Source organism: Sarcophilus harrisii, chromosome 6 (genome assembly GCF_902635505.1).
Source record: "Sarcophilus harrisii chromosome 6, mSarHar1.11, whole genome shotgun sequence".
NCBI lineage: Eukaryota > Metazoa > Chordata > Mammalia > Dasyuromorphia > Dasyuridae > Sarcophilus > Sarcophilus harrisii.
In genome coordinates, this window is record NC_045431.1 from 249,518,358 (window position 1) to 249,541,905 (window position 23,548).

At 37.1% G+C, this 23,548-nt stretch overlaps 1 protein-coding gene and 1 pseudogene across 1 annotated transcript; both read right to left on the reverse strand.

The window, feature by feature from the left end:
* Positions 1-342: 342 nt before the first annotated feature.
* On the reverse strand, positions 343-8,205 carry LOC100926860 (annotated as a pseudogene).
* A 2,455-nt stretch (positions 8,206-10,660) lies between these two features.
* Positions 10,661-11,602, reverse strand: LOC100926597 (putative olfactory receptor 5AK3). Its single transcript, XM_003773936.2, has one exon. The coding sequence runs from the start codon at positions 11,600-11,602 to the stop codon at positions 10,661-10,663; it is 942 nt and encodes a 313-aa protein (XP_003773984.2).
* Between the last annotated feature and the right edge of the window lie 11,946 nt (positions 11,603-23,548).

A 23,548-nucleotide genomic window follows, 5' to 3' on the forward strand; every position in this document is an offset into this window, starting at 1 on the left:
GCATTCTATCCAATATGGTGCCTCTGATACTTCCTAGTTGCTCAGCCTCCTGGGTAAGTCACTCATTCTCTTTCAGGCTCAGATCTTCTTCCTTAACACTCTTTGATTATGCATTGTATCCCATCTATTGAATGTAAGCTCTTTAAAGACAAAGGCTAATGTTAGAGACTTTTAAAAATATTATTTAAATTGGAAAGGGTTATTCTAACACTCCTATGTGCTTTTCTAAATTGTACCATTGATTTATCACGTCCAACTTAGCTGAAATGTTATTACTCTTGTGGAAAGAATGAGAGACGATGGCCTTTGCTGGGCTGGTTCTGTAAAGCAGGACCTTAAAGTTCAGGGATTGCATGTTAAGCAAGTCCTGAACATCACTTTCAGGGCTTCTTGGACTTCCTTGTTCTTCAGACTATATATCAGGGGATTCAGCATGGGGATGATGATGCAGAGACAATTTTATTATTCTCCTGGGACTCGCTAGATGAAGGCTGTAAATACATGTAAGAAAGAGTCCCATAGTAAATGATGAAAGTTGTCAGGTGGGAGGCACAAGTGGAGAAGGGCTTGTGTCTCCCTGCAGCAGAGTGTATCCTCGAGATGGTAGCCAGGATCTAAATGTAGGAGAAGAACACAACCATCACAGTGCTTATCAAGTTGAAGCCCACACAAACAATTAATAACATGACATTGATATCAATACTGGAACAAGAAAGGGCCATGATCAGGGGCACATCACAGAAGAAGTGATTGATGATGTTGAAATCATAGAAGAATAGAGCAAAGGTATAGCCTTATGGACAGAGGCATTCAGGGATCCTATAAAATAAGACCCAGTAACAAGCTGAAGGCAAACCTTCTGAGACATGACCACTGGGTAGTGCAGGGGCTTATAAATAGTCACATAACGGTCTTTGGCCATGGCTACAAGAAGATAACAATCGGCTGTAGCAAATGTAACATAAACCAAAAATTGGGTCAGACATCCCAAGAATAAGCTAGACTTGTTGGGACACCAGGAAGTTTTTCTTTAATTAATTAATTGTTTTTTTTTAATTTAAAACTTTTTATTTACAAAGCATATGCATCGGTAATTTTTCAACAGTGATCCTTGCAAAACCTTCTGTTCCAAATTTTCTCCTCCTTCCCTCCACCCACTCCCTTAAATGGCAAGTAGTTCAATATATTAAATACGTTAAAATATATGTTAAATCATATATATATATATATATATATATATATATATATATACACACATATTTATACAGTTATCTTGCTCCACAAGACAAATAAGATCAAGAAGGAAGAAAAAAGCTGCAAGAAAACAAAATGCAAGCAAACAACAATAGAGTGAGAATGCTATGTTATGTTTTACACTTAGTTCCCATAGTCCCCTTTCTGGGTGTTGATGACTTTCTTCATCATTGGTCAAGTGGAACTGGTTTGAATCATCTCATTGTTGAAGAGAGCCACATCAATCAGAATTGATCATCGTATAGTCTTTTTGTTGCCATGTATAATGATCTCCTGGTTCTGCTCATTTCACTTAGCATCAGTTCATGTAAGTCTCTCCAGGCCTCTCACAATTGACATACTATTATGTAAGCATCTATCAAGGTTCTAAGGGATGATGATTTAGTAAAGAGAACTTTTGATTTCTAGGAAGAATAATAGGGTTTAAAGCCTATCTTTGGTACTTGCTACTTGTATGATTTTAGATGATAATTTCCTCTCTGAACCTCAGTTTCTCATTAATGAGATGACAGAGTTATTATTACAGTAAGGTCAAGAATGCCTTTCATTCTTTTTTATTTTAATGGGATTTTATTTTCCCAAATAAAGGCAAAGATAGTTTTCAACATTTATCTTTGCAAAACCCTGTGTTCCAAATTTTTCTTCCTCTTCAAGACAGAAGCATTCTGCTATAGATTAAACATGTGTGATTCTTCTAAATGTGTTTCCATATTCATCAGACTGCACAAGAAGAATCAGATCTAAAGGACAAAAATATGAGAAAGAAAAAACAAACAAGCAAACAAACAACAAAAACAAAAGGTGAAAATACTATGCTTTGGTTCACATTCAATTCCCATAATTCTCTCTCTGGATGTGGATGGCATTTTTCATCATAAGTCTATTGGAATTGCCTTGAATCACTTCATTGTTGAGAAAATGGTCTTTCGCAGTTGAATATTACTTAATATTGTTGCTACTATATACAAAATGTTCTCTGTGTTCTTCCCACTTCACTTAGCATCAGTTCATGAAAGTCTTTCTGAGCTTTTCTGAAATCACCTTCCTCACCATTTCTTATAGAAAAATAATATTCTGTTATATTCATATATCATAACTTATTCAGCCATTTTCTGATTGATATGCATACAGTCAATTTCCAGTTCCTTGCCAATAGAGCTGCTACAAACATTTTGCACACCTGGGCCTTATCACCTTTTATGATTTCTTTCGGAAAGACACCCAGTAGAGACAGTGATGTATCAAAGAGAATGAACATTTTTATACTCCTTTGGGCATAGTTACAAATTATTCTCCAGAATGTTTGGATCATTTTATACCTACATCAACAATGCATTAGTGATCTAGTTTTCTCACATCATCTCCAGCATTCATCATTATCTTTCTGATATCTTAGCCAATCAGCCAATTTGCATATCTCCAATCAATAGTGATTTAACATCTTTTTTTCATATGTTTAGAAATGGCTTTAATTTCTTGGTCTGAAAATTGTTCATATTCTTTGACCATTGATCAATTGAGAAATAACTTGCATTCTCATAAATCTGAGTCCATTTTAATTCTCTACATATTTTAGAAATGAAGCCTTTATCAGAAACACTGGCTGTAATTTTTTCCCTCAGTTTTTTGCTTCTCTTCTAATCTTGGCTGCATTGGTTTTGGGTCAACTTTTTTTAATTTAATGTAATCAGAATTATCCATTTTGCATTTCATAATCTTTTCCTGTTCTACTTTGGCTACAAATTATTCCCTTCTCCATAGATCTGAGAGGTACGCTATCCCCTGTTCTCCTGATTTGTGTGTAGTATCACCCTTTATATCTAAATCATGAACCCATTTTGATAAGTTCCAGAATTTCAAGGAACAGAATGAAAAGTGTGTCACATATCAATTGACTTGACTATGAGGTATAAATATAGCAAATCTTGCTAATTTATGGACATACTTCAGAAGTGAACAACAGTTCACTGCCATCTGAGACCCAGAGTTTGACTTAATTTTTGGGATATAACACACTGTTTTTCAATACAGCTTATAAAACTGGCTCTGTCCAGACAAGACTATATTCTCAGCATGGGGATCAACTTTTGCAAAGGTTTGCAGAAGAGAAATGCTATTCTGAATCCAGGATATACCAAGAAGGTAATTAAGAAGGATTCCAAAGCAGAAGCCAAAATTTCCTCTTGTAAATCCAAAGGAAGGAACAATTATTTCCCTTTTCCTTTTCTTATTTCCTTTTTCACAAGTAAAAGGCCTCTTGACAACCAGACCAGATGCTGGTGATATGGGAACGACTACCCAGGAAGAGTTCCTAACAGTTTAATAACAGGTTTGCTCCAAATAGGTAAGTAAGCAGGATGCAAAATGTGATAGGCCAGAGGCAAAGATAAGCTCCATAATACTCTAGAAAATGAAAGGGCAGAGGAAAGGAGGAGGAGTGGTGTGGAGGTAGATTCCCTTCTTTTCCCTGCTTTTAGTCTGCCCTCTGGAGGTTTGTTCTATTTTCCCCCTCATATATCTTGCCTCTGGCTCTTAATTATGTGATCTTGAATAAGTCACTCTTTCCCTGAAACATAGGTACAATATCTGCTCTAATTATCCCATAGGATGGCATGAGAAAAGCTCTTCACAGACCATGGAAAAGTGTTTATTTCTTTTGTTCTGACCTGCTTAATAAAGTCCTCTTGAGAAAACTTTCACTTTTGTTGGCCTGATGTGAAGAAGGAAAACAGGGAATATTAGGATGGGACTATTAATAGTCTGAGGCATCAATAGTGATGTCGAGGAGGGGTTTAAGATCAAACATGGCAGACTTGGGTTTTGTTTTTGTTTTAAATCTGAACCTGTGATATATATTAGCAGAGGGAATTCCTTTGTGCAGAAACTCCCTCTACTGACTCAAATGGATCATTCATTTATAAGTTATTCAATTCAGGTGAATTCAACAGATATTTTTAAAGGTCCTGCTATACTCCAAGCACTATTGGTGGCCTTCTTTAAATAAAAACAATGGAAGTTTCCAGTCTCAATTAACTCAAATATTATTGGAAGTTGACAGTGTCAACTATTGGAGATCGTATATATAATATATATATATATATATTATATACTATATATATATATATATATGTGTATACACTGTATGTAACATAAGTGTGTAACTGTTACCTGAATGGTTAGCAATGTTGATATAATTTCAAACATTGGTATGCTGGAGAAGTTCTTTCCAGGAGTGTGGGGTCTGGCATTGAAGGTAGTTGGAGAGATTCTCCATTTTGGTCTTGGATCATAACTAATCCCAGTTATATTCTACTTTAATTTACATTACTTAAATAGTCAAAGAAACATTTTTGAGATCATAATCATGCTGAGAATGTCCTTCTATCTTGTTTTTAAGGGATTAGTAAGAATTTAACAAACCTTTAATAACCTTTTCCCATTTTCCAAAGCACCGTGCTAGGTGCTGGGGATATAGAAATGAAATAATTCCTGTTCTCAAAGAACTTACATTCTAGAGGAGGACATAAAATATAAATAGAGACATAAATATAAGATATTTTGAGAAAAGAATACTGATTAACCAAGAAATTAGGAAAGGGTTCTTCAGGGAGGTGAGATTTGAATTGAGTCTTGAAGTACAAAACTATATGACATGTATTTTTACCAGAGTCATCAAAATATTTATTAGGAACTTCTGGTAAAAGGAACTGTGCTAGGCACTGGAAATTCAAAGACAAACTGAAAACAGGGTCCCTGCTCTCAAGGACCTTTTCTTTTCCTGGAAGAACATATCTAAGAACAGACTGGTAAATACAAGTCAAACTGATGAGAGAAACAGCACTACATATTAGGAAGAATTAGAAGGGGATTCCCATTGAAGGATTTTAAAAGGCAAAGGTGATGAGGCCGTATGGATCCTTTGTCATATGACCCTCCATTGGCTCTATGCCTTAGCTGGTTCAGATCTCTGCGCTGATTCCAGTTCTCTACAATTTTGTGGGCTGTTTGATGAAGCAAGAACACTGGCAGTGTAGTTCAGGGATGTGAAACAGAACTACATGCCTTGGGGATGATGAAGAGTGAGATTTCATAAGAAGAGGAGAGAACCATGTTGATCTTCATCTTTTACTTTAAAGCATTCTTTGATCTATTTGGTCAGTTGACATCTAGGTCTCATGGACCCAAAAGGTAGTATGTCATAAAGAGAGAGCTCCAGATGGACATGACATCAAGAGGGAAATGAATTTGAATCTTGTTTCCTACATTTGTGTAACATGATCAACTTACTTGGAACCTCAGGTTGCTCAACTATGAAATGTCCCTCATTATAAAGTGTCTTAAGTATTTTGCCAACTGTATGTAAATATCAGGTCTTCACTAAAGGAGAAGACATGATGTTTCATCCCAAACTAATATGCCACAAACAATTATTTCCCCTCCCCCCCTTCTTCAAACAATAGCTCTCCCTGTTTCCCTATCTACTAACATGAATATAGTGCAATGGATTGAGTGCTGCTACCTATGTGATTAATCTCTTTGGACCTCTGTTTCTTCGTTTGTAAAATGCACATGATGACACTTGTCCAAATTTCTTCTCAAAGTTGTTTAGGAAGAAAGAAAATCCTCTGCAAACCTTAACCTCTAGAGAAATGTGAATTTTTATAGGGTCAATTCTGTATCAGTGAGTTATTTTTCTGAAATGCTTTGCTCACTATTGCACTTCCTTCCAAAGGAGATGGCCCAGGCTGGACCCATTGAAAAGATGAAGTTTTGATGTACAGAAAGCAGAGTCTGATATTTCCTTCTCTCTGATACAAAAGGGTTTCTTTTTTTTTCTATTTCTAATTTTGAATGATAGCCCTGCAAAGCAAGGTCAGGGGCTTCTATATCTGTGGTCTAAACAGCAAGTTGGTATGGACAAAGTGCTCTAGCATTTAAGAACTATAAAGTGATGAAAATACCTTCCCCACTTCCCCAACATATGACCAAGATCTAATTGTGGTCCTTTTAAAGTGTAGTAAAGTATTAAAGCATTCTCTGTCTCTCTCCCTCCCCTCCCCCTCTTTCCCTTCCCCTTCTCTTCCTTCCCTCCTCTCTCTTTCTCTCCCCCCTTTTCCCTCCCCCCTTTCCCTCTCTTTTCTTTCCATCCCCCTTCTCTCCCTTCCTCGCTCTCTCCTTCCCCCCTCTATGTACGTGTGTGTCTTTCTATTTCTGTCTGTCTCTGCTCTTCTCTCATTGTCCCCTCCCCTCTTCACTCCTCTCCTACTTTCTCCTTTTCTCCTCTTACCTTTCACTTCCTATTCTTCTCCTTTCCTTCCTTCTCTTTTATTTCCTCTTCCCTTTCCTCTCTGCTCTCCTAACTTCCTCTCTCTGCACTCCACTTTCATTAGCTTTCCTCTTCAAGTTTTACCTTCCAGTGTAATTATCATATGCCAACCTTTTCTTTCTGAAGATTATTCTTCTGAATTGGAATATTTATTAGTGATGATTTTTATTTTAAAATCTTTTTCATTATAAATTTATTTTCCCACTTATCATTTTGTGCAAGAAAAATCAGATCATAAGGGGAAAAATTAGGTAGAAATAATCAAGCAAACAACAACAACAACAAAGGTGAAAATATTATGTCATGATCCACACATTCACTCCCCATAGTCCTCTCTCTGAATGGGGATGACTCTCTGCCTATTACAGGGAAGGCAGTGAAAGCTGAAATTCATGTCAGGGAGTTATCTCCATACTTTAAATGAGGAAACATTTGCTATCTGACTGGAACATGTCCCAGAGGTATTGCTATAAACACAGATTATTATTAGAGATTTTTAGGGCATATGTTTTTGACATGGTACACAGACCTAAGAGGAAATGAGTCAAGTATATAGTATTTGAATGTTTGTAGATGCAGGTTAGCCAATTTTGAAGTTCTGGGAGTAACCTTGGAACCCAATAAGGTTCATGTCATTCTCCTAACAAGAGGGAGCGTGATTACAGTTATTCCTTCCACATTGTGACTTTTAGCATTGAAGCTTTACTGTATCACAAGTCAGCATAAGAAATTAAATAGAAATTTTGGGGAACCTTTGAAGAAGCCACTGATGACATATGATATTCACCAGATGACAAAGAACAAAGTTTTGAAAATCATAAATACATAAAATATACGTATAGTATTGCATAACATAAACACATTTTATTTTTTAATATCATAATACACATTTCTTTTCTAGTACACAAATACAGTAAACAGTTTTTCACAGATTTTCCAGATTGCAAGTGAACCTTGCCCCTAACCTTTGTGATATATCTAAAAGAAAATATGTGTAACATCATATGTAGAACTTGTTTGTAAATGGTTCTTTGCATAGTGTCTCTCTCACTTTTAGACCATGAGTTCCTTGAGAACCAGGACTGTCTTTGACCTTTCTTTGTATCTCATGGCAACCATTTAATAAAGAATTATTGTCTAACTGATTGAGGTTGTAAAAACTACTCCAGAGCTCCATGATCAGGGTGCTGTTTAAATGGAGCACAAGAGATAGACTTTAGTACTCTAGGGCACTCCATAGGATGTCATGTAGTAGCTAACCTATCCTTGCTTTTAAATGATCTGATCAGAGCTTTGACTCCTTTGTTGGATCATGTTCTCTAACCATAGATCTCCCTATGGGTTCTGCCCTAGGCCCTTTTTTCCTCTCCTTCTAAAATGCATTTGAGGATTTCATTAGATGGCATAAATTTAATGATCAGTTCTATGCTAATGATTCTGAAATCTACTTTTCCTTGTCCACTCTCTGTTTATCTCCAGTCTTGCATCTCTATCAATCTTTCGGAAATTTTGAAATGGATGTCCAGTTCATCTTAAATTCATTATGTCTAGAACAAAACTTACTATGCCTTTCCCTAAAATCTGTTTCCTCTTACCTTCTCTATCGTGGTACAGGGGAGCACCATTGCTCCCAATGCCCTAGGCTTACAATTTAATATTGATCTTGGATTCCCCCCAACTTTCATACCCCACATCCAAACTGTTGCCAAGGGATGCCAAATTCACTATGATAGGATCTAAGTTTTAGCTCTGAATCTAAAATTATGTTATAGAGGAGATAGTGAATGTTAACTTTAAATGCATTGTAAATATTAGCTCCATTACTAAGACCAAATACAACTCCAATGGCCTGTTGTTTGGCATTTGCAGTTTTGCCATTCAGTGTAAGAAAATAAGCATTCATTAAGTACTTACTGTGTGTCTGGCAATTCTGATGTCACAAAGATAAGAACAAAGCAGTCCCCCCTCAAAGGAAAGACTACCAAAAAACCTGGTCTAAGCATCTTAGAGATGACAGATGGGTCACAGTTGGATTCTGCCATTGTCAGAACAAAAATATATTTCTCTTTTTCAGACTCTTTCTTAAGAGGAAAAAATGGAAGGAGAAATGTCATGATACCTTTACTGGAGTTCTTTAGATCATGGCACATATTCTTTCATAACTTACTTTCTATCAACTGCAATTCCAGGCCTGTGGCCCATTATGTGACTTCTGGATTCTAAGATTCCTCTGGAATTCGGCCACCATTGTGGATGTGCTTAAGCTAAAGGATATCTTTTCATTCTAGCTCTAGGAATGGGTCATCAGCAATTATTCCTCAATTGGAATCCACAAGTTTCATGTTGTATTCGAGGAAGGAATGAATTTTTCCCCTTAGATGCAAAATGGACTCAAAGCAGCCAAAATTCAGATTCGGTATAAAAAAGATAGCCTGTTTCTTTCTTTCTTTTTAAAATAAATTTTAATTCTTTTTATTTTCATTTTTCTTTGCTATTTGCTCATTTCCCACCATTATTTCTTGATTTTGAATTTTATGTTAAAATCGGGTTCTTTAGAATATGAGTGCTTTGTAAGTCCTGTTTAATCCCTTTCTTGGTATTAGTACTTTTCACAGTGCTTGACATATAGTTGATATATAACAATAGTTTATTGCCTGACTGATTGATGTGATACTATCGCTGCCTCTCTCAGCAAAAATTCCCAGTTCATCCTGCTGATTCTTATATTCAATGTCCTTCCTCATCCTGGTTACCCTCCTTTGGATATTCTTAAGCTGTCTTGCCGAAAATGTTGCACTCAGAACTAATTTTGTGATGGAATGGATTGAGTTTTAGAATCAGGAAGTCCTTGATTTGAATACCACCTCTGAAACTTTTGCTATCACTGTTTAGTCATTTCCAGTCATGTTTGATTCCTGACTTCTAGTGTTTTCTGGGCAAGAATAATGGAGTGGCTTGTCATCTCCTTCTTCTGCTCATTTTGCAGGTAAAGAAACTGAGGCATAAAGGGGGAAATGACTTGGGTCACACAGGGTCACACAGCTACGAAGTGTCTGAGACCAGATTGGAACTTATAAAAATGAGACTTCCTGACTCTAAGGTTGGCATTCTATCCAATATGGCAACTCTGATACTTCCTAGATGGTCAGGGCTGGGCAAATCACTCAATCTCTTTCAGGCCCAGATCCTTTTCCTTAATGTGGAGATAATAATATATCTTATTTTCCAGGATTATTGTGTGACTTGAATCAGATAATAAGCAGGATGCTCCTTGGAAACCTTGAAGCATTCTGCTAATGTAAGTTTTAGTAACAGGCTAAGGACCTTACGCCTAAATTTTCAAAATAAATACTCTTTGATTGTATGTTGTACCCCAACTAATAAATGTAATCTCTTTCAAGACAAAACTGCCTTTTGTTTTAACTTTGCATTCTACCAAATAGCAAGCACAGCTTTGCATCAATTTGAACATGATACAGAGAAAAGAACACTGGTACTGGAATCAGTGAGTCCAGGCTTCATATTTTGACTTTACCCTTACTTGTGTCACCTTAGGCAAATCACATTTTGAGACCTCAGTTTCCTTATTTGTTGCAAGAAAGGGAGCAGAACTAGATAATTTCTTACCTATCTTTGAATTTTAAAACCATATTACTTTATAGTTTGAATCGCAGGTTATTTAGGTACAAAAATGAAGATTATAATATCTATGCTATGTATTTGTAGCTTTGTAAACATCTAGATTACACATGTGAAAAAACCTTACTGTAGGAGGAACATAAGCTGTCATTATTGTCTTCCTCATCATCATTGTGATGATAATTATTGATTATTGATCATGACCATATTAATGATTATTTAATGTGATTATTTCAAAGGGTTGGGTTCTTCTTCAATCTGTGTTAGAAATTTTAAAAAGATTATTCAAGTTGGAAGGGTTATTCTAACACTCCTACATACTTTTCCAAATCGTACCACTGGCTGGTTATGTCCAACTTAGCTGAAATGTTGTCCTCTTGTGGAAAGAATGAAAGAGAATGGCCTTTGTTAGGTTGGTTCTATAAAGCAGGACCTTAAAGTTCAGGGCTTGCATGTTAAGCAAGACTTGCCTATCACTTTCAGGGCCTCTTTGACTTCCTTATTTCTCAGACTATAGATCAGGGGATTGAGCATGGGGATGATGATGCCATAAAACACAGAGGCTATTTTATCATTCTCCTGGGACTCACTAGATGAAGGCTGTAAATACATGTAAGAAAGAGTCCCATAGTAAATGGTGACAGCTGTCAAGTGGGAGGCACAAGTGGAGAAGGCCTTGTGTCTCCCTGCAGCAGAGCTCATCCTCAAGATGGCAGCCAGGATGTAAACATAGGAGAAGAACACAACCATCACAGTGCTTATCAAATTAAAGCCCACACAGACAATTAGTAACATGACATTGACATCGATTCTGGAACAGGAAAGGGCTAGGATTGGGGGCACATCACAGAAAAAGTGATTGATGGTGTTAGAATTACAGAAGAACAGAGAAAAGGTAAAACCTGTATGAATAGAGGCATTCAGGGATCCCATAACATAAGATACAGCAACGAGCTGGTTGCAAGCCCTCTGAGACATGACCACCGGGTAATGCAGGGGGTTACAAATAGCCACATAACGGTCTATGGCCATGGCAGCAAGAATGTAACAATCAGCTGTAGCAAATGTGGCATAAGCCAACAATTGGATCAGACATCCCGAGAACGAGATAGACTTGTGGGACACCAGGAAGTTTTGCAGCATCTTGGGAGTGATGGCGGAGGTATAACAGAAGTCAACAAAAGCCAGGTGTTGGAGAAAGAAGTACATGGGGGTGTGAAGGTGGGAATCAGTTTTGATGATCAGAATCATACCAATGTTGCCCACTACAGAAGTGACGTAGACAAACAGAAACACGAGGAACAGGACATACTTTAGGTCTTGTCGGATCATAAAGCCCAGCAGGATGAATTCAGTCACTGCGCTGCTGTTTCCCTGGGTCATGATTGTAGCAGATATATCACCTATGGAAGAGAGGTACATAGAAAAGTGTCAAGAAAAGTGGTGACGAGCTTGTCATAAGTCACAACTAGGAATAAATGAGTAGTGAGTTTCTATCCTGATTTTAAGCTTTGCTTACCAGGCTAGTATATATTATGTGGTTTATTTCCCCCAGATATTATGTTTTTGATTTGGATAAATCACCATCTTGAGGCCATCAGTTTATTCTCCTGTGGTTAAACCTGATAGGATTTTGTTTTTGTTAAATGCTGAACCACAATGATAATAATCTTAAATAATAATAATAATAATAATAATGTTCTCGATTTGAACTTCCATGCCCTGATATAGAAAATAATGACGATACAGTGAAATGAATGTAATTTTTAAAACTATCTTAAAGAATAACAACTGGGGAAGCTAGTTGGTGGAGTGGATAGAGCCCTGAAGTCAGGAGGACCCGAGTTCAAATCTGGTCTCAGACACTTAACACTTCCTAGCTGTGTGACCCTGGGCAAGTCTTTTAAGCCCAATTGCCTCAGCAAAAAAAGAATAACAACAACAATAGCTAGCATTTATATAAGACTCCTAGGTTTACTAAGCACTTTACAAATATCTTATTTGACTCTCATATTTCACATATGTGGAAAGTGAGGCAAAAAGATGAATGACTATCCAGAGCCACACAGCTGATATCTAAAGCCAAGTTTGAACTCAATCTTGCCAAGTCCAAGTGCAGAGCTTTATCGACTTCCATTAGCTGAGAAATCAGACAATTGGACTAGAGAATCTCTGTCCTGTCCAGTTCTCTTTGGATGGACCTTTCTATGAGAACTTTGAAGCTTTGGGTGTATATGAGTCTGGTCCTTAATGTAGGGTCACACAATCAAGCTTAGTATTGTATCTTTTCAGAAGACAATACTATTTCTGGTATTTCTCTGCCTATTTCTGGGGTACAATAGTCTAGGGAGCCAAAGGCACACTTGTTAAGGGCATCAGGAGGGCACATGAGTCACAATTCATGACTGATTTCAGAAGATGCAGCTTCACCACCATCACTTCACCAAAGTAAGGTGGCAGAGTATTGAACAAAGTTTCTAGAGTTTTCACATCCCAGTAAGTACACATCACAGAAGTACCATTTAAAATTAGGACATTATTTCAACCAGAGAGCTATTACTACTAAGGTTGAGACATCCAATCTTAAGCCAGGGCAACCTAGAATATCTTTGACATATTTGTTGGACTATCCCCAATTAATGGATAACTCAAACCCAAAACTCAAAACTCAACCCAGCTGCTAAGAAAAGAGAGTTCCCAATTAATGGGGGGAACTCTCTTTTCTTAGCAGCTGTGTTGAGTTTTGGAACCAGTCAAAAATTGTTTGGAGTCAAGTCTGGGCAATAAGGTGAAGAAGGAAATCCCTTGAAGGTTATATTCCTTTGTGGGTTAAAAACAACATCAGATTGCAAAGCAAAACAATAAGATGGATTGATTTGTGTTTGGAAACTTGGCTCTGAAAATCCACCCAGTGAGGAGTTTAAACACGGTTGGTCTGAGCAATGTTGCCATGAGATGAGGTTTTGGGGCATGATACTTCAGCCTTCCAGGCAGCTGATCAGAAAGGAAAATATATCCCTTTTTCAGTTTGATTAGAGAAGTATTTATTAATGCAGTACCTGCTTATTACAAGGTTAGAGAGGAAGCGGTAATGGAGGACATAGAGAACCCATCTCAGAGTCCTTAAGTTAGAGTCTTACTTTTGCTTCCTACTGGTTTCTTGGGGTTCTTTGTTCTCTCTGACTACAAGCTGCTGCTACCTGCATAGACAGAGGGATTTTCCTCACCATAATTTCAGTAGATCAATAAAATCAGAGGTTTTCTCTTCCTTCTTTCAAATAAAGAGGCAGAAGGCATAGGCTGGGCAAAAATAGAAAAAAAAAAGTGAAAAATTTTCTGTCCTCGAGATTACATTCTATTAGTGACATGGAACATGACCACTGATATGTAAGTACAAGCTGGGGATAAAGGAAACAAGAGGGAGATTATAGAGTCATAGGATTATCAATCAGGAGCCAGAATGGACTTCAGATTCCAATTAATCCATTGCCAATATTTTTCAGATAAAGAAATTAAGAGCCAGAGAAGGGAAATGTTTTACCCCTAATGCCAAAATAATAAGGATAAAGTCAGGCAAAGATTATCTCTAAAAATGTATGACATAACTTTATAGACTTAGCGAATGACTGTTATTTTCCTCTTTGGAAAGAGTCTAGATATATAAATGAATCTGTAGAGAGTAAAATTCATCTCCCTTTATGTAGATTGATCACTTTTCTATGAGCCACAGACTGAGCAAATACTCTCAGTATGCTGAGAGGCAGCAGAGTATAGCAGGAATAGAACTTTTCCCCCCTAATTTGGGAAGATTTGAATCCAAGTCTTCTCTTTGAGATATACTGCATGACTATAGCCTGGATCTTGTATAAAATAGATGCTCAATAAATGTTTATTGATGGTTCCTTCTTTATACACCAAAACATTTGTAGATCCATTAAGCAGCATCATTAACTACTGGGAAATATTTAATGGAAAGTGGGCCAATCAAAGAATTATTTGGAGTCGGAAAACCACAGGATGTTGGTTCTAGAAGAAAAGACAACATGGAAAGTTCAGATAGTTGAATCTATAGAGTTTATTTGGTTCACATGTCTTATCTTACCAGTGATCTTTCCAGGCTGGCAGAGGTGCCTTGCTCCCTATTGCCTGATGAATTCTATGTAGTGGTGACAGGTACTGTGGTCTTCTATCCAGTCCTCTTTTTCTAAACCCTAATGCCTGCTGCCATACAAATGGCATTGGTCAAAAGAGAAAGCCATATTTCATTTAGCAGAAGTTTCTATAAGCAGTGATTTTCTAGTACCATTTTTGAGACTCAAATGCTTCATTTCTTTCCGTTTAGAATTAATTTGGTCCTTTCTCTTAAGGCCAGTAAGTTTCTCAGGAATGGCAGAAGTATTACTGATTCACTCCAGCATCAGGGCCTCCTACTCTCTCATCAACTTGATTTTGATGAGATGAAATCTGGGTAGCTTCAGCACTTTAGATTCTGGAATACACCATCCTGGGGACAGTGGGGACTGAATGCTTCCTTGGTCTTCTGGAGCTCCTATTTGAGTTTGTTGGGCTTCTTCTTAATCCAGGCTGACAGGAATGCTAAGACAGGTGTAATGAATGGAGTTATACATCCAGGTCTATGGAACTGGGACCCATTCTCCTGGGTTTCTTTAGCCCCAGGGACTGTGGAGAGCTCAGTAAAAAATCCTCATTGGCTGCTCTTGGACTGTTTCAGAAGTGGGGTTCCCAGAGCAATTTCTCTTGCTTTTCAAGACTCCTCTCAGGGATTTAGTCTGAATAACAATTTTAATGAGAGGCAGCATTGTACAGTGAAGGTAGAGTGACAAAAGGAAGCCAGAAAGACATGGGTTCCAGACCCACCACTGGCATATTTTCTTTACGATTCTGTGCTAGTCATATGGGTTCTCAGTGCTTTAGATCCCAGCTTCTTAAACTCGCAACCCAATATGGTATCTTGTAACTGTATGTTATGATTGTGAAATTATGACTTATTATCAGAAAATATCTAATTTGTATGCCTATATTAGGTAGCTACATAGCCAAGGTCACACAAGGACTGACTTCCATGTCATGATAATTCTAGTATCTTCCTTCTATTGATTTAGCTTGTTTGTACGTATTTGTTTGCATGTTGCCTTCCCCATTACCTGATAGCTCCTTAAGAGAATGTTGCCAGTGCTTAGCACAGTATTTGGCATGATAGTAAGCACTTAATACATATTTGATTGCCTTTCTTTCTTTCTCAGCATTTTCAGGCCCCAATGAGTTCACAGAATTGCAGAATAGGAAGAGACCGTAGAGGCCATCAAGTCTAGACTTTATTTGCATTTCTTTTACAAAATTTTCCTCTGGCCAATATTATTTGAAAGACTCTAATGATGGAGGAACTTAGTACATCCTGATACAGCCTATTCTATTTTTGTATAAGCTTAATTATTAATATATATTTTTCATATATGAAATGAATTTTGCCTCTCTGCCATTCCAATTCATGGCTTGTTAAAGCTTCTCTCTCACGCTCTGTCTCATCTCTCTCTCTCTGTCTCTGCTCTTCTCTCAATGTCCCTTCCCTCTTCCCTCCTCTCTTACCTTTTCCTCTTTCCCTCTTACTTCCCCCTTCTCCTTTCCTCCCTTCTCTTTCACTTCCTCTTCTCTTTCCTCCTCTCCTCACTTTCTTCTCTTTGTATTCCACTCCCTTTACCTTTCCTATTGACATTATATTCTCAATTATCCTATGACAGATTTTCTTTCAGAATATTGCTCTTCTGAATTGGGCTTATTTGTTAGTGATGACTTTTTTTTAAATTTTTCCCTTCTTAACACATTTCTACATTTATCATTTTGTGCAAGAAAAATCAGATCAAAAGGGAAAAAGTGAGAATGAAAAAATAATGAAGCAAACAGCCACAACAAAGGTGAGATATACTATGTCATGATCCACATTCAGTCCCCATTGTCCTTTCTCTGAATGGGGATGACTCTCTCCATCACAAGACTATTGGAATTGCCCTGACTCACTTCATTGTTGGAAAAAAACCAAGTTCATAGAGGTGATCTTTTTAAAAATATATATTTCTTGAAAGAAATCTTTTATAATGGTATTTGGAGTCAAGGGTTAAGTCCTACTATGCCATACATTCAAAGTCTGATGACATTTCATGGTTCTTGATGATCAAAGACTATTTTTTTTGGAAGGTACCTTTTTCTAGTATTTCTAGTATTATATGATTCTATGTATTCTCATGTTCTAGAGTTATATGATTTTAATATTCTAGTATTATATGAGCCCAACAGTATACTGAGGACCTTTGATGGAACATAATGAATGAGGAAAATAAGGATTAACAAGAAATGGCAGTTGTGTTATATATTATATAAACTGCCTGAAGTATTGGTAAAATCCTATATCTTCAGAATCATAAATGTCCATAAGACTGTTTGGGAACTTATTAACTTCTTTCTTCTCTTCACCAGGAGACAGTGAGAAAATATAGTCTTCCTAGTAAGATGGGTAAAGTTAATGTAAAATAGCTTTGGGGAGGGACAACATTCTGTTTCACAGCTCATGATTCAGAAGCACTGCCTCTTTACCAGTCAATGACTTAGTGTATACACAGTCCTTGAGAAGCAGGCATCCTGTGGAAAGAGTTAATAGGAGCAGACACTCAGCTATTTAATAACACTATTGTAGTGAAAGCTATAATTTATATCAGAGAAGTATCACCACAATCTAATTAAGGAAATGTTTCTATTTGGCTTGAACATGTCTTAGACGTATTACTGTAAACATCTATTATTATTAGAGATTCTCAGAGCACATGTTTTTGACATGGTACATAGATCTAAGAGGAAATGAGCCAAGTTTATAGTATTTGAATGTTTGTAAATTCTGGAGAGCCAATTTTGGAGCTCTGGGAGTGCTCTTGGAACCCATATGAAGTTCTTGTTTTCCCCTTAACAAGAAGTAGCATGATTATAATTATTCCTTCCGCATTGTGACTTTCCCCATTGCAGTTTCACTATATCACAAGTCAGTATAAGAAATCAAATTATAATTTTTTTGGGGAATGTTAAGGACCATGCCTAATTAGTGTGAAGCCCAGAAAGTGTGTAAAGGTTAAAGGGGACGATGCCATTAAGGAATGGGTTGGTTCTCTGAAAGCCCCCACTGCTGTGAATCATAACACACTTGAAAAAAAATTGAAAATCAGCCTTTACTGACGCAGGTGTTGCTCATGAATTAGGAATGAAATAAATCAGAGGCTAGAGAGAAGAGGAGAGAAGTCAAAGAATGCAACTGCCTCTCAGTCTCCTTGTATTGTTATCCTCTCATATGAGGGGATCTATTCTGGTCAGAATTAGATCCCCAGCAGCCACTAGCAAGTGGCTCCCTTAACATTAACTATAATGATGACTTTGGTGTGTTCAATGTCTGACCCAGCTTTAAATGCTCCATGGTGTTTGCTTCAGCCCCTTTATGGCCATTGGAGTATTTGTTCTGATCTGCCTGTTCCACTGGAGGAAGCCTACACATTTTGGGGGTAGAACCCCCCTGAATTCACCAATGGATTTGGGATCCTTCATTTTTTTCAACTTTCTTTAGTTCCTCTGCTAAGATGGTTTTAATGGGATGTGGGTGCTATACATGCTACTGTTTTTGGAGCCACAGGAAATATGAGAAAAACAAAAAGTCAGTCCCTTATCTCAAGGAATTTGCATTATAATAGGGGAAATAATACATAAAAGAGAACTTGAAGAGGAAAAAACATCAGAGGAGGAGGAAGAGGTGGAACATGTGAATCCAAGAGATTTCTAAAGTTCTAGAAGTGGAGCTGGTAGAGAAACATCTTAAGTCAAATGAGATTTGTTACTGAAAGAAAGACTAAATGGCAAGTATTTATTTTAAAAAAAGTTTTATGTAGAATATTTTATTTTTCCTCAATTACACGTTAAAGATCTTTTTAACATTAAAAAAAAGTTTTGTGATCCACATTCAGTTCCCATAATCCTCTCTCTGAGTATAGATGACTCTGTTCAAGGGATCTCATTCTTACGGAAAATTCAATCTGGGAAATTATAGGGATAATGAATGGAGTAATAACATTTTCACGTGTTATTTCCAGAAGCAACATTAATAACTGATTTGATTACTATTCACAGAGTATCAAATGGAAAACGGGATAGAGGGGTGTGTGAAAAATCGGATGTCTTGCTTGTAGCTTGTTAGATGGTTGGATAGTGTATGAGGCATAGTTCATAGGCCAGAGATAGTATCCCTTTAAGTTTGTAATTCATCTACCCAGTTAGGACAGTTTGGCCCCAGGAAAAGAATATTCCCAAGGCTACTTTTAAGAGTTTCTTTCAGTGAGACCTGGGAGGCTTCTTTCTATTCAAAGACTGAGGCAAAGCTCAAAGACACAACAAGGCAATGTAATCAAAGAGAGTTCACTGTACATGGATATGTGTTCTGCTACAAATGTGGTGTCTAAATCAAAGGTGTCAACCTCAAATAGAAATGGGGCCCTTTAAATCTTACATTAAGATCCTTTTGAGTCATAGATGGAGTTTGAAATTGTTTCTTATATTTCATTGTATTTTTATTTTTAATTAATTTTGTTAAATATTTCATAATTACATTTTAGTCGGGTTCAGGAAGTGTTCAATAATGTTGAAGGGCACTGTAGCCTGGGGGTCATGTTTTAGGCACCTTTGGATTAGATGGTCACATGAGGAGGGGAGTTTATTTACTCAAAAAGAGATTTGGGAATTTGTTTATCAGAAACTGTCTTTGTGTGGATCAATTATTTTTATGGCTGTTCAGTCACATTTCAATTGTCTGACTTTTCATGATCCCATTTGAAGTTTGACAAAGATATTGGATTGGTTCTCCATTTCCTTCTTCAGTTTATTTTACAGGTGAAGAACTGGGGCAAAGTTAAATGACTTATAGGGTCATATGGCTATGAAGTATTGGAGGCTGAATTTGAACTCATGAAGTTAAGTCTTCCTAGTTCTAAGCCCAGTGCTCTTTCCACTACATCACCTAGTTGCCATGTGCACCAATATTAGAAAGCAAATGTGAGGTTGAGAATTAGGGCCACTTCAACCACAAAGAATCTTAATATTTGTCTCATCAACATTCCCTGGTTCTTTATACAAGGGATTATGGGACACTATATAGTAACAGGATTGAAAGGATAAAGTGTTATGCTATATTGGACAGTGACTCAAATAAAAATAATAATCCAGGATATTTGCATATATATCTTTACTATTTGTGAGTCATCTGGCAGATAGTTCAGGTTACTCAATTTCTGAAAACCTTTTATATTCATGTATCCAGGGTGGAAACTTATAAGAAGACAGAACTCAGGGGTGTCAGAGAGAATACAAAAAATAAGGAAGATTGCATGTTGGGGGGGCTCATCCAGAGAAGTCTGCCATTGGCCATTCTCTAATCTAGAAGAACTGAAAAATAATCTGAGAAGGAAGCTCAGTCTGCCAACTGGTATGTTCTCACTATGTAATAGACATGTGGGATCTGCCTAATGATCAATACTCTTATCACTGGCTTCTGAACTTTTGGAGAGCAGTCTTAGGAAATTGATTCATCTGAAATGCAGGATCTCATGAACTCCCTGAAGGAATTGTAAATAAGTGGCAGCACCATAGTGCTGCATAGCCTGCTGACCTTGCTCTTAGTGATGAAATGGAGGAAGAAGGCAGAGATCCGAATTTATGTGTGAATGAGACAAGGCTCTCATTTGGGGTCTTTGGAGGCAGCTCAGTCTCAAGCCAAGATTGGGAGAAATTGGTAGCTAAAGAGACCATGGAGGAGAATATAGATGCATCTGGCTACTAGGTGGTTCAGGAGAGAATAGCCCCGAGTTCAAGAAGACCTGAGTTCAAACTAGCCTTAGATACTAGTTAAGTGACCCAGCACAAATACCAGAACATTTAACCTGGAGTCAGAAAACCTCAGTTAAGATTTGACCTTGGTTACTCATTAACTACCTGTATGATCCTGAACAAGTCATTTAACCTGTGTCTGCTTCTGTTTTCTCATCTGTAAAATGGAAATAATTATAAACATGACCATCCCTCTGTGATTCAACATGGCAGCCAGATCCCTCATTAAATGGTTAATATTTCTTTATTTAGTTTATTGAGAAGAAATTCTATGAGAGTTACATGAGTGGGACCTCAAGCTGTCTTGGATTTCATTCACAGAAATCTAGGGCTTGAAGCCTTTGCAAGACAAAGAGAGCCAGGAATGTCCGGAATATAGAACTGCTAAGAATATTCCATGGTGGCAATTTCTGTTCCATTAGCTAGAAAGGCAGGGCAGCATAATTGGGTGGTGGGACTCTCATTTTAGTATCAGGAGGATAGAATTCTAATATCAATGATTCAGTGGCTCTATAACCTTGGCCAAGTTAGGTTTTAATTTACATGAGCCTCATTTTTCTTCTCTATAAAATGGAGTAATAAAAAGGCCTATATCACATGGTAATTGTAAGGAACAAATTGTAGGAGGCAGTGTAGTACTAGGGAAAGAACAACAAATCAGGTGCTAGCAGATTCCTGCATTGGTCATAGGTTCGAATCCCGATTATGACACTTATTATCTCAGTGAATCTGGAGCAGTCACATCACAGTTTCCTCCTTTAAAATGAGGAAATTGAACCTAAGTCTTCCAGTGCTGATATGGTATTAATATGTTCACTAAGACCTTTTCTGAATTTAAAACGCTATTATAGGAACTAACTTCCAACTCTGAACCTTAAATTTTGTTGCAGAGAATATAACGAATGTAAAATTAAAATGCTCCATAAATATTAGCTCGATGAAGAGTAAAATACAACTCTCAGAGTTTGTTGCTTAGTATTTACAATTAAGCCATTCAGTATAAGACAAGTATTCATTAAGCATCTACTGTGTGTTTGACAATCCTGATGTCAAAAGATATGGACAAAACAGTCTCCCTCAAATGGATTACTACAAGCTGTTTGGACCACCAGAAAACCTGGTCTAAGTATCTTGGAGATGACATATGGGTCACAGCTGGATCCTGCCACTGTCAGAATAAAAATATAGTTCTCTCTTTTTTCAAACTCTTTCTGAAGAGGGAAAAAAAGGGAAGAAGAAATTTCATGATACCTTTAGAGGAGGTTTCTTAGATCACGGCACAACTTCTTTTCTAACTTACTTTCTATCAGCTTCAATGCCAGGCCTGTAGTTGCTATGTCTTCAGGCATTATTGTAGGTGTATCTAAGCTAACATTTATATTTTCATTTTTAGTACTTGGAGTGGGTCATCAGCACTTATTCCTCAAGTGAATCCACAAATACAAGCTTCTTAAATTTTCATTTCCATGTTGGATTTAAGGAAGGAATGAATCCCCCCCGCCCAGATCCAAAATGGATTCAAAGCATCAGACATTCAGATTAGATATAAAAAAGCTAGCCTGTCTGTATTCTTTTGTTTCTTTCTTTTAAAACTATAACAATTCATTTTATTTTATGGTCGGGTCTTTTTTTCCTCACTTTTCCATACTATTTCTTGATTTTGAACTTTATGTTAAAATTGGGTTTTTAGAAGATGAGTGCCTTGGAAGCGATTACTGCCTTTTCTCTTTCTTTGTATCGCTAGTGCTTAGCACAGTGCCTTACATATAATGAGTATATAACAATAGTTTTTTGGCTTCAATAATCCTCCTCCATTTTATAGGAAGTCAAATATCACATAATCATAATCACATAATGCTGCCTCTCTGGGCTAAATATTCCCAGTTCATCCAGCTGATCCTTATCTGGCATGAATTCAATACTTTTCTTCATCCTGACTACCCTCCTTTGAATATTTTAAAGATGATCACTATCTTAAAATATTTCACTCAAAATTGATATTGTGATGGAGTGGACAAAGTTCTAGTTTTTGACTCAGGGAGTCCTAAATTTGAATACCACCTCTGAAATTTTTGCTATTACTGTTCAGTCATGTCTGACTCCTGACTCGTTGGCGTTTTCTGGGCAGGGATGTGGAGTGGCTTGTTATCTCCTTCTCCCTCATTTTAGGTAAGGAAATTGAGGTAAAAAGAATGAAGTGATTTGAGTTTCTCAGGGTCACACAGCTAGGAAATGTCTGAGCCTTGATTTGAATTCATAAAGATGACTTCCTGACTCTAGGATTGGCCTTCTATCCAAAGTGGTACTTCTGATACTTCCTAGCTAGTGATGGCTGGGCAAATCCCTCAATCTCTTTCAGGCCCAGTTTTTCTTCTTTAACATGGGGATAATAATAGCTCCTACCTTCTAGGGTTGTTGTATGGATTAAATCAGATAACATGTGTGATGTTCTTTGCAAAACTTAGAACAGTCTGTAAATGTCAGTTTTAGTAATATGTTAAGGACCTCTTACCTCAAAATTAATACTCCTTGATTACACTCCCAACTATTAAAATGCATGATCTTTAAAGACAAAGACTGCCTTTTGTCTTGTCTTTACATTCTAACAAATAGCATGGCTCTATTCCATTTAAGTCACAAACATTGATTATATTCTTCCTATGTTGCCATAATAGCACACTGGATTGAATAGACACTTGAAAAATCCTTGTTGGACTGAGTTGTATAGAATGGTTTTGGATGCGATCTGATAAGTACAGAAGGTTTTTCACTGATCTAGTACTTACCCTCATGGCTTTGGAAATTAGAAACTTTTTTAACCTTTTCTTGAGGTCTTCCTCCACTTTGGAATGGAGGTGACCCTGAGATTGAAAAATTATTTATTCCACTGGTACTTAAACTCTGGATGAGACTACGAAAATGGAATCTTGATCTGCTTATGGACCTTTCCTGGCTTGAGAAATATTGGGGTTAAGTCTGGAGAGAAGCAACTGCAGGGACTTGGCCTTGATATGCCCCTGATGAAGGCCATTTCCCAAGGCATGCCAGGGTCATGATTTTTAGAATCTTTAGCATGGCAGGTACTGTTCACAATGATAAAATCATTTTATCTGAAATACTAAAACATTATTATTACCAATGGCTGCTCAAAAACAATTAGCATCAATTTTACACTTATAGTGTTCAGATCACTTAGTGACTTTGATGCATACCCTGGTTATGAACAAACCAATGAGCTGTGCTCCAGTTAGTTTCTGCTCTCTGGGGATGTTAGAGACAGAGTAAACAAAAATATTAAGTTTGGTCAGACTTAATCATTTACAACCATAAAATGATGTTGAAATAACCAAAGAGTGTGAGGGTAAATGACAGATTCCTGAGTGGGCAACACCTTAAACCTCT

Excerpts from the sequence above, each read along its gene's own strand:
- LOC100926597 (XM_003773936.2), bottom strand. The coding sequence starts at position 11,602 with ATGACCCAGGGAAACAGCAGCGCAGTGACTGAATTCATCCTGCTGGGC.